Below are 17,483 nucleotides of genomic sequence, written 5' to 3'. Positions count from 1 at the left end.
CCTTATTTGAGGTCTATTTATGTCATGTTACAACGAGGAGATCTTATAAAACTTATAGTTTAATCTTATGACCTGATATATAATATTACAATTGAAGTCAAAATTAGAGATTTTATAATATTTCTTTATTGGAATATACTGATATGTCATGAAAAATAAGACTCAGGGTCTTAAATAAAACCCTTCACAAGAATTTTTTTTTTCTTAAAAATAAATAAAACTTGAATGTTTCAGATGATCAATAAAGCTAATAAAATTTAATTAATACCAATAAGGCACTTAATTATTAAAAATATAAACTTATTTATTTGTAAATGTAAATGATTAATGTTATTAGTTTATTATAAAATCTATTAACGAAACATCTGCTAAAATTTTCATGTAAAAAAATGCCGCTAACCAATTTTAGTTATATCTTTGGAAAAGTATATTCTTTTCATTACTAGTAATGTCATTAAATATGCTACTTAAAATACCAATCAATTTTTATAACATTTTTATTTCTTTTATTAATAATTTTATCAGCTTAGAATGAATAAACTCCTTATTCACTTACTTAACGTGACATAAAGCCTCTTTGGAAGAAGACCTTTACAAATTCTTTCTAAGAAAAAAAAATAAGAAAAGAAAAATTATTTGCACAACTTAAAACTAACTTCGAAATTAAAAACAAAAAAAAGTAATAGATTTATTTTACAAATTAGCTAATGTATAAGTTAACTATAACGTATACAAAAAAGATAATTTAAATATTTTTAATGTTTGTTTTTTGAAAAATCTGTCAATTATGCCACTTGGATTGGATTATATTTACTAAGAACTTTAAATTTAATGACTTCTGAGTATTCCGATGAGTCATAACTATATATATACTTGAAAAGTCATAATTCCATTCCATCCGTAATTGAAGCGCCGTAATTCGCATCACATGCAAGAAGGAATTGGCTTATATCAGTATAAAATACACTTATTTATTATATTTTCAATATCTTTGTACAAAATGACATTTTTAATTATTCAACACTTTAACTATAATTCTATATTATATAGATTAATCATTCCAAAAAAAAAAGTTAAATAACCGTATAATCAAAATAATTATTATTGTATATATTTGAAATATATATATATATATATATATATATATATATATATATATATATGTGTGTGTGACTTTTTTATAAAACAATGTTTCTTTGAACCTGAATTTATAAAATAGGATTAGTGGATTTTTTTTTTGCAGATTAAGATAAAGTGGTCAAAATTTATGATGATATTTAAATTGAAGTTGTCATGAGTATTATTAATATCAGTTTTGTTTTTGTTTTCTACGAAAGTAAAGTCGTCAGGAATACCTAATACTTTCTGTATATTAGAAAATCAAGTTAAACATGTATTTTTTTTATTAATATTTTTTAATTATAGATATTATAACTATAAAAAAAGGAAATTGACTACATTCATGATGACTTCACTTTGAATGTCGTCATGAGCTCTGACAAATTCACCTTAATCTGTAAAAAAAAAAAAAAAAGTCTACTAACCATATTTTATAAATTTGGATTCAAAACAATCATGTTTTATAATATATATATATATATATAATATGATAAATTTTTAGTAAGAAATCACAAAGAGGAATTGATTTGTTTGAAATAAAGGGTATCGATCTTTGGGGGAAAAGTCTAATATATTTGAGTATTAGATTTTTGCTTGAAGCTTAAGAAAAGAAATCCTAAATTTTGTTCCATCTTATTTCACAAGAGTCGTTATATCTCAATGTCTCTAAATAATAGGGTGAAATATTAAATGCTTTTAGGCCTATAAATATACCAATATATATTATAGAAAAAAAAAATAACATACATTGAATATTTCTACTTTAAGCATTTTTTCAGATTTTGCTAGAACATTTTAGTATCGAGGATGAAAGCTTTTCTAACCCAACTAAGGGACTTGTTCCAATATACTCAATATTCTTATATTCACTAGGAGTCAAGACAATGACAATTTAAATACACATTTTTCTTCCTTCAATTCTTTGAGATACCTTTTAAGAACAAAATCATATAAAAATTCTAACTTCAGAAGTGGACAAGATCTAACAATGTTATGTTAATAGACTTAAGGTAAGAAAAAAAAAATTCTTAATACAAATAATATATTGAATAATATATCCAATACAATAATTAACCATAATATTCTTATCGAGAACTTAAAGCGAACCTTCAGATAGGTGACAAGATTTTGGTGACTTTCATAGACCTTGATATGAGGATTTTGAGGGTTGAAGCACAAGGAAAGACCCACCTACAAAAGATTTTTCGACATTCGAGTTAGTAAGAGAGTTATAATCTATTTAGTAAAAGAGAAAGAATATATGAGAGTTTGTGTTTTCCCTAAGAAATATTGGTTGTATTTAAAGGATTTTTGGACCTAAAGATTTAAGTGATAAAATTAGTAATGTGATATAAAATAATATTAATAAAATAATGAATTATCTCAATTAAATAATAATTGTAATAATATGTTAAGATATCTCTTATTCTGACATAATTAGACTGCTAATATTTCTTTGTTATGTTACATTTACTTCTCTTATACCGACATAATTAGACTACTAAAATTTGTTACATTTACTATTAATATAAGTGAGAATTATGGTTCACAGCTAAAAGGTAAGGAGCTCGCACACAAAATGTTTGAAGAAATGCAAGCCAACCCATTAGTGGTTGTAGAGAGAGCATTTTTATCAAGTGAAGCATATGGTCTAATTACACACTAAATAAAGCAAAAGAACTTGTGAATATAGGGTAAAAGTTAAAAGCTAACCAAAAAAAAAAATTGAAAAAAAAAGGCTAAAATCTAAATGATATATTGTGATATCTCTAAATAGACTTTTGTGGAAGTATTTTGGAATATCTCTATATTATTAAGGTTAATGAATTTTGTTGGACATTTTTTGAACATATGCACTAATGATATTATTTTAAAATATTTAATATTGAAACATTGATATCATTTATGAAAATAGAAAAAATTCTAAAGATAACCTGAAAAATAATTTCAAAAATAAATCTTGATTCCTATTTATTTTTTATTGAAAACTTATTCCAATATTGTGGAATAAACTCATCGTTTAAAAATTGAGATGAAAAAAAACTATGGACATATTATTTTCTTAAGAAAAATCATAAGAATACTTTAAACTCTAAAAAGAAAAATAAGATAACATGTAATGATTGTTTTTTATTGAGAATGAGAATATGTCAGTTAGATAATAATATTTCAATCTATTTATTTATTTATTTTTAATTTATTATTTTAAATAATTTATTTTGATTTTTTAAGTGATGTAATAATCTAAAAATATTAAAGTGATGAGTTTAAAAAATGAATTAAAATATTATTATTTTTTATTATATGTTTATATATAAAAGTGATGATCCAATGGGTTTAGCCTGGATGTTACAGAAAACAAGTTCCTTTTAGTTTCAGTTTGGCACGTGTTTTGTACTCTTCTTTCACCATCAAATTTTTATTTCGCTTTGCCTTCTGTCAATATCATTTCCAGCTCACAACATGCCTCAATTTGTTTCCTCCATCTATACTTTTTTATTTTTTATGTAATTTCGTTTGAAACAATAATGCATTTATGGGTTAAAAGATTTTAGATATTCTTATCGATATACTTCATTCTATAAAATTTAAGACTAATTTATAATATATAAATAAATTGTAAATACTATTTTATAAGTTAAGAAAGTTAAATTAAATTTTAAATTTATTTTTTAATATAATATCAGCATTTAAATTAGAGATTATTTTAACAAAATTGATTCTTTATGAGATTATTATTTCAGTCACGATCAACCCAAATTGAACTATTCATAAATATATAATCTCAAAAGATGTATATAGTTCAAAATAAAATAATATATTAAAATCTTACATCAACTAAAAATTTATCAAGATACGATAAATATCTTAATAATATCAAATCATAATATATAACTAAAACAATCCTAACGTTACTGATTTTTTTTTATACTTTTTATTTTAATATTCATGTTTAAAATTTTTTATCCATTAATTTTAGATGCTTCAGTGACCACACACAATAAATTAGAGATGATACGTATCCTATAAACATTTTTACCATATAACACAAAATTCCCTTGTTAATGCAAAAACCGACAAAAAGGTCTTTTATTGTAACAAAGTACTTCAAATCATTAAAATGAAACTTTTTTCATTAAATTTTGAAAAAGAAAATACATAGCTCTACTATGTACCAGCTTTGTTCTTGTTGATAAATTCCATTTTCGATTAATGTGCATTAAAACACGCATGGCAATCAAGATTTTGGGTACTTCTGAATTTTAAAAATTAGTTTCCATTTTTTAAATAACAAAAAAACTACTCATTCAATAATATTAGTGGTACAACTAAAATAACAAAAACGTCTCTTAATTACTTCGATATTCTATTATTTATTTTCATATTATCTTGCATTCCTCATTTATTCGTATTTTGTATATATTAAATTTTAAAATTATGCTATAAAAAATTAGAAATAAAATAATACAACCAAAAATCATGTCCTTCTTATAAAAGAAAAAAGTTTAGTTTTCACACAAACCCTATTAACTAAATCCAAAATCACGTGAACATGCAAGAAGATCTACATATGTAGCTAATCTTGATTAGGGTTTGATTCTTTAGTTGTATCACACTCTCATACGCATCTATATAAGGACACCCTAACAGTGAAATTAGATCATAATTTTGGACTTTTTATTTCGACTATGACTCTTCAATCATTCAAATTTCATTTTCAGTTTCTTTTTTTCCTGATGTGATGTTTTGCTGCATCATCATCATCATCATCTATTAAGCCATCTTCAGAGATGTTGCTACCATAATCTCATAGGACGATATGGTATGATTTTCTTCATTTTTTTCCGTAATATAAGGTGTTAAAAAAAAACTATTTATGCTTTTTAGCATATATTTTCATGGGGCCTTCAACTATGACATTGTAACTACTCGAATTGTATCGTTTTCTCTCGATGATTATCCAAATTTTATCTCCCAAACAAAAATTAGATTGCCTTATTATGTTGGAAGATTTTTCAATAATAGTTTTCATATAATTTATTACAAATTATAGCAAAGTATATTAGAAATGTAAAACCTCTAACTTTTTCTTATTTCTTCTGATTTCTTTTCTTCACTTTTTTTTTTCTACACGTACCTCTAAACTTCTCCTTCTACATTTCATTTTTTTTTCGACATTTTTTTTCATCCCTTTTTAAATAGATTTGACCAATTAGAAAGTGAGAGAGAGTGTAAGTTGTGTTGAACTTATTGTAGTCTAATTTAGAGTAGCTTTATTTTTAGTTGTGTAATTCTATATATTCGTTAACCTCACATAACTTTACCGATTCTATATATAACTCTTAAGAAATGTTATTTTCTATATTATTTTACATCGACCTTTTCTAGCAAATATATATGTAATTCTATATTATTTTTGTCCTTATTTTCGTACCAAAATATTGATTTGATTTCTTTACTTTTTTATCTCAATTTAGTTTCTATTTTGAGAAATTCGATGTAATCAAGTCCTTTCCGTTAGTATTGTAGTAACAATGTTAAATGGGTGTCATATGTCAGTTCCTGAATTTTTTGAATTTTTCAATAACATGCTTTGTACCAAACATATAAATAAAAAAATTAAAATTAATAATTACCATATAATTGTCCTTGTTCCTTCTCAAACAGAATTTTAGTTTTTACCCTTATAGGATCTGTTCACTTGAGGATGAATACTCTTCACGCAAATGAGAAATGATATAGATTGTGAGGTGATTGAGTTGTTCACTTTAATGTATTTGAGGAGAGAAAAAGGAAGGAATAGAGGGATTGGTTTATCCTCTCTCCTATGTGAAGATTTGAAGGTGATATTGACCACATTATGGTTATACCTTCCATTAACTTTTCTTTTCGTTTTCGTTTTTTGATTGAAGTAATTCAGGTGAAGCCTAAAGTACTGTTGTCATGTCATGCTGCCATTTGATACTGTAACATAGATTAACTTTTAAAAATATGTTTAAAAAAACAATTAATACCCAAAATTTAAAAGTTGTTATACAAAAATAAAGTTCAAAAAGCAATTAGTAATTTTATATCTTTGTATCATAATATTTTTTATATTTCATTATTAAAATATATTACTTTAATTTATTCTTTTAAATATGTTTTCTAAAATAATTCTAATTCATCTCATTATAATTTTACACTACTTTTAAACTTAATTTGGTAATCTAATTTTTCTTTCCATTAAACTTAATTTTTAATCTATAAAATCAATCAAATAAGTCACAAACTTTACTTTTAAATTCAGTGACTATCACCTTTAAATTCCTTCAAATGAACAACACAAAATTCATCCTTTAATCAACTCAAATTCATCCTTTAATCAACTCAAATTCATCTCTTCCTCTCCCTCAAATCTCCATCAAGTGAACATATATCCCTAATAAAGGATAAGATAATATAGAAACAAGAATGAAATATATAGATATTGAGTAAGTACGAATATGAAAATAAAGATTACTACTCTCGGTATGTATATTATGTTATTTATTATTTTTTTTAAATGATTAATGTTTTCATAAGAAAAAGAAAATCTTCACAAACATTTGTTAATAATGAAAAAATATAATCAATTTGAATTCTCTACTTGGTTATTTTAATGTTTCTTTCTATTTTTATTTTTATATTTAGATTGTTTTATTTTCATGTTTTACAATGTTATATGTTGTTCATAATAAGCGTTTTATATAAAAATTTAATGTTCTAATAATAATTTAATATTTAGAGTCACATAGGACAATTATATGCGTGGCCAGTTAAAAAACAAAAAACAAAAGATATTTTACAAAATAAAATAATTTTATAATATCATTGAATAAAAAAAAATCATCATATACAATAACTTTATTTGCTTTTACAATAATTACCTTCGAAGTTATATGACTATTTTTCATTTTTTATGGCAATTTTTTTTCAATCATCATATACTTATCTATAAAAACAAGTAAATAGTATCTAAAAGTTACAAAAATATATCGTTATCAGCCGGTGTGATTGGCTTAAGAAGGGTTACATGCATGTTTAAAAAAGTAATAAATTCAGAAATAAATAATTTTGCATATATGAAAACACAAATTGTTAATATTACTTTGTGTTTGGCTTAAAAAGGGTTGCATAACTCGTGTATATTGTAATGAGCCGAGAAGCTTTGTCTTATACATTTTCGAAACAAAAATAAAATACAGTATACATTCATTTAAGTCCGCACTCATTTAAGTCTGTATCCTATTTAAATCTACATTTGAAAAATTAATAATTTTCAGATCAATAATTTTGTGATTTTATTTAAAAAAAATCACGTAAAATCATTTAACTTTATATTTTGTTACATTTTAGTATATATATATTATGAATAAAGTAAAATAAGAAGTTTCTCTTGTAATATATCTCTCATATTTTTCATAATTCATACAAATTTTCAACACTCGTAATATTTCATATTGTAATATGATTCTTAAAAGTTTATAAATCCGTATTCAAATTAAGTTCGCATTAAACACTTAACATCAAAATGCGAACTTAAGCGAATGTTTATCGGTAATGATGAAAATGAAATACCATCCGAAAATAGTTTTGGGATGGAATAGTAATAGTAGGAAAAGAAGAAAAAAATTAGATAAAAATCATATATAACATTTCTCATTTTAAGAATGTCTAAAATCATTTTATTAATTAACTTGGTATGCATTTAGAAAGTGTATAATGTTAATCAAATAAATTAATATTAATCAGAAACAATACATGTTTGATTTATTATGTATTCTCGTTTAATAATATTTTACATAAATTTTAAAAACAAAAATTTCACGGAAATCAAACATTAAAAAAATAAGTAAAATAATAAATAAATAAACTTTTACAACATGTTAAAAAAAGGCATAGTTACCCACATAAAAAACTAATAATAAAATATGGGAATACAAGAAAGTACAAGGCTGCAACAAAATAGTAAAAGTATGCGTCCATGAGATTCAAAGTGAAATGCAGAGTAAAAAAGAAAAGTCTGCATGAACTCTTCACTTTACCTTTTATAAATAATATTAATACAGTCATATAAAATTTAATAAATATTTCACATTTATATATTTATATACAGTACATGATAATATATAATATGGAGTTAAAAATAATGTGACATTTGAAATGCATATCAAGTAAAATATAGAATACAAAACAATATATAGTTCCATTCGTGGTTGGGGAATCAAGGGGCTACCTATAATTTATACTTTTTATACGGTGAGGGTCATTTTTCATGATTTTCAATTTTATCTTTTAAGTATTTTATTTAAATTAAAATAATTATTTTACTAATTTATTTTATTCAATTTAACCGTTTTTTCTTCTTCTTAAATTTAACTATTTTTTAAATTAAAATAATTATTATAATAAAAAGATTATCTAAATAAATAAATATTATCCACAATAAAATTATAAAAATTATAAAAGTTTACTTTTATAATAATAATTTTATTATTTTTTAATGGTGAAAAAAAAAAATGAACATAGGAAGTGTTTTCACTGATCAAATATAAGGAAAGAAATAGTAGTTTAGCATTTCTCTTACTTCCTTTGCACTGCCACTGATTTCATTGAAACAAAAAACAATCGAACATAATATTTCACCTCTAACTTTCAGAAAGAATCATTCTCCATGATTCCTATTTGTTAAAAAAACAGTATACGAAGAATCAAAACACAAATAAGATTATAAGAATCGATATACATGTTGTCCAGCACTAATAATACAATTACTTCTTATAACTCACTAAACTCAAAGGCCGGTGTTTTCTTTGAGATTAGTTTCTGAAACCTAATTGGATCAATAAAACTGATCCACAGAAGTCTTCCATAGGCCTCCTTCTTGGGCCGTGAATTCAGGGCTTAGTATTCATTTCGTTTAAGCTTAGTTCATTTTACGAATAGAAGATTTCTTTATCGTCACTCTATGAAACAATGTCATAATAATATATTTACAAAGTTTTGCTTCCTGTGTTTACAATATTGAATTGAATATCCTCAACATCATGTCAAGATGTACTTTTATCCAAAACCCGTGATTTTTACAACCGAACTGTACATCAAAATGGCTTTTATAAATAAATTACAGAACAAAAAAATTGATGTATCTGGGTAACAGCTACATCATGACCACGCAACAGGCATCCAAATAAATATAAATGGTGCAACCATGTTCTGAGGATCAGGAGAAAACGAAGTATAAAAATTTGTATAAAAATATAAGACAAAATACAAAAAGAACTTGATCAGTCAAGGATATTATCTTGTCACAGTCTTCAGAAACAGAATTCTTTAAACCCTGAGTTGGAACTTTCAAAGGGGCTGAACATATAAGCTCGATGGAGAAAGAAGCAGAGCTACTCTGTAAACTCGGCATGAAGAGCATTTCCCCAGGAACACTTTTGAATTCACCATCACTCCACTCCTACATTCCAAGACATGATGAAATCAAGCTATACAAAATCTTAAAATGAACAAAAAATTCCATGCGGTCTTGTAATAAAGATGCATTAATAATTACACAGTTATAAAATAATTAAGTTGCATTTCCTGCCATCACAATAGTCACAGCCATACTTCAAAACACAGTAACATGAAATCATTTTTGGACTCCAACCCATTACCAGATTATCCTTAGTGGAGTGAATAGTAGAAAACAGCCTTTTAGGGTAGTACACTATCAATTGTATCATGTATGACCAAATCATTAAGAAACAATACTGAGTTTTGAAAATGTCTTAAGTACATAATTACTTAGTAATACAACAAACTTGACACTTAGAAAAGATGAAATTGAAAGATGAAATTACCTGTAGTTGTTTCCCAACTGTGACAACTATATTATGGGGACCTGTGTCAAATGATAGGGGACCTCTTTCAGTTTGGACGTAAAATATACAAGGTTCCATTGGAAGGTAGAAACGCAAAGCATGATCACAATATCTGTCTTTTCTCTTAACCGAAGTGTCTTCGTTTTGTTTGGTAACATTATCGTGCGGATACCTGCACAAGCAAATCACAGACTCTGTATCTTGAATCCGCTCCTTAAACTCTACAGATGTGTTGTCCTGTAGAATCAGACTCACTTGCTCAACTATACTATCCAATCTACTTGCAACATTCCCCATGTGAACCCTGAATCATATTCATCACATAAAACAAGTTAGCACCTTCAGAAACTTCATTAGTCACAAAAAGACATTGCCGTTTACCAGCATCCTTTATGTTCTATACCCGTCAAAAATGAAACTTAAACCTCTAAGATCTCATACAGCTACAAACAACGTGATTTGGAACCGTAAAATATAAAGGCTCTTAGGCTTGGACTTTGATGCATTAATATTCTATTTTTAAAAGTAATATATCAAGGCTTGGACATAAATTCAGATAAGAATCACTTATTTGACATAAATTCTCTTACATACTAGTAAAATGGAGTAATTAGTTTTCCCAAACAAACTAAATCAGATAAGAATAAATACTAACTCTAATTATTTCTTCTAAATAATCTGCATATTTCCTCTGTTTTAAATTTCCATCCAATAGAATGTGCACAATAATTAGTTTGGCATTAAATTCCACGAGTAATACATTATCTTGCTAAACATGGACTGACACGAAAGTGAAATGACACACTAATATAGTAAGTGTGCATAAAATAAGATGTGATATAAGAAAAAAAAAAGTTATCTTAAAGTGATATGTGTGTAACATTATTATTTTCACACAAATTTTATTAATAAAAATTTGCAAAACAAATATTTAATAAGATTTAAAACCTTCTAGGGTGACCTAGTAGGAAATTGGGTATTTTGTACAAGGATAAGTTGAAACTATATGATTCCGAAACCTATATATAATTCGTAGTTTATTGTTTAAACTAAATTTGATCTGTCATAACATAATGTATGTTTTGTTTGTATGTCAAAAAGTTGACATCCTAACTGTATTTTTTTGATTAGAAATGGATATAAGCAATGAAGACACACTAATTAAACACAAGTTCTAAGAGAGTAAGCTCGTGAAAAATAAATAGAAAGAAAAATTATATAATACGAAGAACAAACTATAACAAAGTATCAATTTTCACAATTGAGATTGCAAACCATAAAGAGTTTTAGACTAAATCTCTACAGAATAAATAATAGTTTATTGTTCCTTTTTTTTTTATATATATACCTACATAATTAAAACGAGTGATGATATTTTGATGCCATCACTTTTCACTTACATTCAAAATATAATTTCATAATTATTTTTTTATTGTAATACTTTATTTATAATTATTATTATTATTATCATAATATAATATTTTTTATCGGTGTGTGGTAAAGAATACAGGTCTGAAGGTAACTAAGAAGTTTGATATATTGAAGTTTTGGAATTGAATTTGAGACGAAAAAATCCTAAATTTTTTCAATCTTATTCCATAAGTCTACTATTCCACTACTCCTAAATAGTAAGATAAATATTAAATATATAAACATACCTATACATAAATATACCTATCCAACATCACTTTAAAGAGATACAAAGCTGAGGGCTCTATTAAGCTTTTGTAGGAATAATTTTATTATTAAAAGTTGTTTCAAAGTGAACGTAGATAAAAATAAGTGGGTGTCATGAAACAATCAGGGAATTAAAATTGATAGCAAGCATTGTAAAAGTGGACAGTGTAACAATAATAGTGAAGTATTTCTTTTGTATTATTCATGGAAAAAAAGTATAGTGTGCATGAAAAAAAAGGTGGCGGTAAATTTATACGGTATAATACCAATACAACCGTACGCGAAAAAAGTTGATCATAAACCAAACATCAAGAAACGAAACAATGGAGAATCAACAATAGCTGCAAACTAAAAGAAAAAAGAGTGTGTTAATGAATACCAAAAGTTCCGATCAACTTGATCACGGATAATATCGTTAGCGGTAAATTCCATTGACCCTTTGCTAGAGCGAACGCAGGTAATAATTTCTCCGTCATGTCCGTTAAGCTCGACGACGACGTTTCGCAATTTCTGGAAAACGTTCTCTGCTTCGTCCGTCATCACTTGGAGCTCGACGCCGGAGATCCCGTGGCACCGGATGCGGAACGCGCCGAACTCTCTGACGGAGCGCAGCATCAGATCGGCGGAGGCCAGCGGCAGCGACCGGAAGTCGATCTCCGCTGGCGCCGGAGGGAGGTGCGTTACCGGTAGCGTCAGCTCCGGCAGATGCAGCGACTTCTCTAGGAACTGGCTGAAGGTCTCGCTCGCAGCGGAGCGCGTCCCTCTCCCAGTCGGGATCGGTGACGGCAGCGGCGCCGGAATCTGGCTGTTGCAGCGCCGCATTGCGACCACAACGGCGTCGCTCCGGAAACGTCACGTACCCGCGCGAATAAGATGAATCAGAATGAGATTGACCGGTGAAATTTTTTGAAAGATAATCGATGTGGTTTTTACGCAGCCGTGAGTGGATCAATGAATCTCCAATGGGAATTTGGAGAGCGATCATATGGCGATGACGGAGAATAATCGAGATAACGACGTTGTTTGTTTATTCTTCTAGGTTTTTCTGGATGAATCATGAATCATGAATCAGAGAAATGTGGATAAGGAATTCAGAGAGAGAACGGGGAAGGAGACGACGTCGTTGGAGGAATGAAACGATGAAGAGAAATGATGCTGTTGGAGTTAGAAAGGAGCTTTTTTCGAAGGCTGAATGTGGAACGCGAGGGACCCTTCGTGGGTGCACTCCATTTCGCGTGGGGAGCACGACTTTCGAGTTACATGCTTCCCTGCAACGCAGGTCTACGGTGTATCATCGCGTGCATGTGATATTTCGCCACGTGTATACAGGACAAAGGTTTGGTTAGTTATGAGGGCTGCATAACGGGTTTTCAGTGGAAGTGGCCGTAGGAACTTAAAGTAAATAAGAAAATAAAATTAAGAAAAGGCTGCATATGCAGGTTTGTGGCTGTTATGGGCTAATGGGCCTGGCTCTTTTCTTGCTTTTGCGTTGGTTCCCTTCGTCTTGGGCCAGCCGAAAGCAGTTAGAAAATGGAATAATAATGAGAACGGAAAGATAAAAAATGTTGTCAATAATACAATTTTCTTTTCTTTTTTCTTTGGAGGGAACATAAAGATAAATAGAAATCCAGTAAAGTGAAATATTCCCTGTGTGCCTCTTCATAAGAATTTTTACAGAATATTGAATGTTGATTTTTGTTAGAGACATGCTGTATTACCGATGTTCATGAAACTTTATTTTCTATCTAATCTTGCTTTGTGAATTGTTTATGCTACAATTAATTAACATATTTTTTTAAGAGACTAAAATCACACCATCATCCAATTTTTTATGAAAGTCAGTGATCATTATTCTGAGCTCAAACTTGAAGCTTAGAAATCGCTCTATAACCATAATAGTTACAGTAATAACTACATATATTCATAATTTTCAACAACATAAAAAAGCGCAATAAAGCTCCAACTAGAACAATAATTTAAAACCTTGCATCGATGTTCATGACAAATAAATCAAAAGTACTCTGTTCAAATTTGGTAGCAGACAGAGTGGAAGATTAAGAACATGCAGAACATCCTTAAAAACAAGCCACATGGTCTTTTCAAACACGTACCAGATCCATTAATTATACACATATTTGATAATTTTCACACATCAACAACGCGAAGAAGAAGAGCTTCTTAGCTCAGAATCTACACACGAGGAAAGCATACACCACCTCTTAGTGGATGCCGAAACCCGATGTTCTCAACGGCACCAACGGTGTTGAAGAAGCGTCTTTTGTACTTGTAAATCTCCTCCAACATCAACGACCGTTGGAGCTGCTGCAGGCTCCGCCGCTCGTGCGGGCACGACCGGATCCGAGTCAGCCTCGGGCACCCGTGACCCGACCCAAACCTGCACCCGCACGAACACTCAATCCGCGGCGGGTACAATACCGGGTTCACCAAACCGGGTTCGCCTTCTTCGCCGCCACGGCACGATATTGTGGTGCACTTGTTGCGTTCGGTTCCGTCGTGCTCGTCTTCGTGGCCCGGGTCGCAGAATTGGAAGGTTGAATACTTGAAGGAGTTCATCGAGGCTTGAGAGCTTGCGTCGTCGTTGTTCATGAACATGTCATCTGCGACGAGTTCGTGTTACAAGTTAATTATGAGTCTTACAAGTAGAATTTTTTTTGTATAGTTCTGATTACAGACAAAATATATAGTCTAAGTGAAAAGTGAAAAGGAGTAGGTACCTTGAGGCCCTTCTTGAGCAAAAGGGTAATGGTTGCCGCGAACATGGGTTTTGAAGGAGTTGGAAGCAGAAATGTGGCCAGAACCACGAGGGGATGATGGAGAAGATGATAAGAAGAAGGGGTGGTGGTTATTGACATCTTCATCTTCTTCGTAGTTAAAGCTGTGTTGTCGTTGATGGTGACACTTAACCCTGTCCCTCCAACTCGGAACCAAAGCTGATACCTCATGATCTATCATTGCAGCAATCTCCAATGGTTCCAAATGGCTAATTTCAAGTTCTTGCACCATCTCCATCGCCACCTGAATAGCCGTGTCTTTTAATGTATCAAATGGGAAGAACACATGTCTCGTGTGCCCTGGTAGAAAAAAAAAAATATTTAGTAAGAATGTTATCAGGATTGAGAAATTTGTACATGGTTCTGGCCAATTTCTGTGCTGCATAATCAAGTTGTATTAATGCCTTGATTATGTGTCGTATAAATATTTAGTGTTCTTACCTGTTATGTCAGATATCCTCACTTTGAGGAAAACTGTGTTGTCCTCTTCGTTAATTGAACCAGTAATTGTCATTTCTGCACTCTTTTTTTGATCATGATGATGCTCAATGGGAACTAGTGGAGCGGAATTAAGCTGTGGAGTGTTATTCAGAAATAATGGTATGTTTGGTGGCAATGGTATTTCAAGTTGGTCCACCGCTAAAAAAGGGTCCAACAAGAGCTCCTTTGCTGATGGTCTATCTGAGACATTTGACAAACATTTTCCCACAAACTTCTGGGCTTCCAAAACTGGGATTCTGTAAAAAGCATTAGGTAGCTTCCCCTGGTACATCAAATTACTCAAAGTATTAGAAGTCAATGAATCATGTTAAATGAAGGGAAAATTGGAGCAAGTGTTCATCACTTAAGCTTACCGAAGTAACTTTCTTGTATATTTGAGCTGCGTTGGCGCATTCACTGTATGGGAACTCAAAAGTAAGCAACTCTATCATGCACATACCAAAGGAATATATGTCTACCAGCTCGTTGTATTTCTCTTCATACAGTTCTGGTGCCATGAATTCTGGTGTGCCTGATGGTTCACATAAAACATAAAATTTCAGTTTATAACAAGGTCTAGACAGATTAATCACTGATTATGTGCAATTTAGTCCTTGAAAGTTAAAACTTGTGTTACTCAGGTTCTTGAAAATCACTTTTGTTGGAAGTCTGTTGTCGAGATAAGTTCAAATATATAAGTAATTGTAAATCTCATTTCGACAAATTTTGTAGATCGAGTTAAACTTAAAATTAATATTGTTTTAACGTGGTATCATATTCATTTTAACTGCTAAATTAGAGCAAGAGGCGTTACCTATGACACTGTGGGCATGTTGGGAGCTACGAAGTATAGCTGCTAGGCCTAAGTCACCAATCTTGACCCTCCCCTGATGGCCATTGACAAAGATGTTGTCACACTTGAGATCTCTGTGTATTACAGGAGGATTATGGCTGTGTAAATACTCCAAACCACCAAGAATCTGGCGAGCCCAAATCTTAACTGCTCGGATATCTACTCGCTTATACTTCTGCCTGTACCTATAAACATAAAATATATTATGTTAACACAAATATACCATAACCTTTGAAACATAGATGGTTGATTTAATCTAGGTTCAGGGATCGATTGATTACTCTCTAAGTGTACCGGAGGTGAACAATTCAGTGATGAAGTTGAAGGTTCTGTTGTTGACATCGATCCAAGAACCATAGAAGATCATCATAGAGTCATGGTTGAGGTGCTTCAGGAGATGAACCTCTGAATAAAGGCGCTGAAGTTGTTCTGGTGAGTGAAAGACATCACCAAGCTTGACTTGGTTCCAAGCCACTTCAATCCCCAGTAACTCATCAAATGCCCTATATACAGTCTTCATTGCTCCTTTGCCTAGAACATCCCTGAACTACAACCACCAACAATCACCACAAATCAGTTTTCATTCTGAATTCAAATTGGACATCCATTAAGCCTTAATTGACCCAGAAATAGCTACTAATTCATTACCAATTTGTCAACAATTTTTTACAAGCCTATTCAACATGGAAAATCAATAAGTAAGATGAGATATGAGAATCAAAGAAAAACACTTACACGACCATATCGACCAGATGGATCAGTTTCAACATATCCAAGCTGAGACTTAACTCCACCACTAGTGCAGAATCTCCCCTTATACATGGCTGTATTGACTGTATTATCAGGCAATTCCATCTCAACAATGGCTTATTAAAGCCGCGCTGTGCTGTGCTGTGCTTTGCTTACTATGTATTGATACGAGTACTGATAATATAAAAACAAAACAATATAGTTATATATAATCTCAAGCCGAGTTTAAGACGCATTTGAAAAAGGGTGTTAGATAGTAAAAAGCTTCCGCTCATGGCTCTGTTAGGAAACACCAAATAATAGCCACAAGTGCCTTTGAGTAGTCACAACTGGCATTAACCATGAACGCTATTTCAACAGCTCCACGTGAAAACCCATATATGGGCATTTTAACTGTTGGTTGAACAGTGTGAAGAGGGAGAGAGCACAGAGACAGAGAGACAGGGAGACAGAGAGAGAGAGGACACTCTTTATGATTTTCTAGGAAGATAAGAGGACAAAGAAACCGTCGTGTGTAAATCAGGCACTAATAATGAGTTAATAATGTGGCATGAGTTGCAACCGGGAATGAGACCACACTAGAGAGTGTGGATTCTGAGCCAAAGGGTGTTGATTAGTTCATAGCTGGTGCCTTGGTGTTGAAGATAATGGAAGAAAAAGCGTGCTTGAAGAGTGGGTTGGAAAAGGAAAAGACCAAATAAGAGGAAACATGGCTGCTAAATTTGGAGAATAGATTGTCATGGTTTGACAGAAACATTTGTGGATAGGAGTGGTGGAATGTAAAAAATCGGATTAGAGAGAATGTGATTATAGAAAGGTTGAAGATTTGTGATGGTGGGTGGAGAAAGGAACAGAAGAGAAAGTCCCAAATTCAGATATGTGCATCACAGAGTTTGCGAGAGGGTTGTGATTGAACTG

General features: G+C 30.3%; 2 protein-coding genes across 2 annotated transcripts; both read right to left on the bottom strand.

Annotated features, from left to right (window-relative positions):
- Positions 1-9,200: 9,200 nt before the first annotated feature.
- Positions 9,201-12,927, bottom strand: LOC114183965. The gene is made up of 3 exons (XM_028071179.1): positions 12,070-12,927; positions 9,993-10,317; positions 9,201-9,607 (listed from the first exon to the last, which is right to left on the bottom strand). The coding sequence occupies exons 1-3, from the start codon at positions 12,510-12,512 to the stop codon at positions 9,365-9,367; spliced, it is 1,011 nt and encodes a 336-aa protein (XP_027926980.1). The 5' UTR covers positions 12,513-12,927; the 3' UTR covers positions 9,201-9,364.
- Positions 12,928-13,644: 717 nt separating this feature from the next.
- LOC114183470 (probable serine/threonine-protein kinase WNK5) lies at positions 13,645-17,483 on the bottom strand. Its single transcript, XM_028070494.1, has 7 exons — positions 16,551-17,483; positions 16,097-16,362; positions 15,777-16,000; positions 15,337-15,494; positions 14,924-15,245; positions 14,426-14,782; positions 13,645-14,308 (listed from the first exon to the last, which is right to left on the bottom strand). The coding sequence occupies exons 1-7, from the start codon at positions 16,668-16,670 to the stop codon at positions 13,881-13,883; spliced, it is 1,875 nt and encodes a 624-aa protein (XP_027926295.1). The 5' UTR covers positions 16,671-17,483; the 3' UTR covers positions 13,645-13,880.

Source organism: Vigna unguiculata, chromosome 5 (assembly GCF_004118075.2).
Source record: "Vigna unguiculata cultivar IT97K-499-35 chromosome 5, ASM411807v1, whole genome shotgun sequence".
Lineage (NCBI taxonomy): Eukaryota > Viridiplantae > Streptophyta > Magnoliopsida > Fabales > Fabaceae > Vigna > Vigna unguiculata.
The sequence above is the reverse complement of the archived record's forward strand: the minus strand, read 5'-3'. Positions and strand labels throughout refer to the sequence as shown.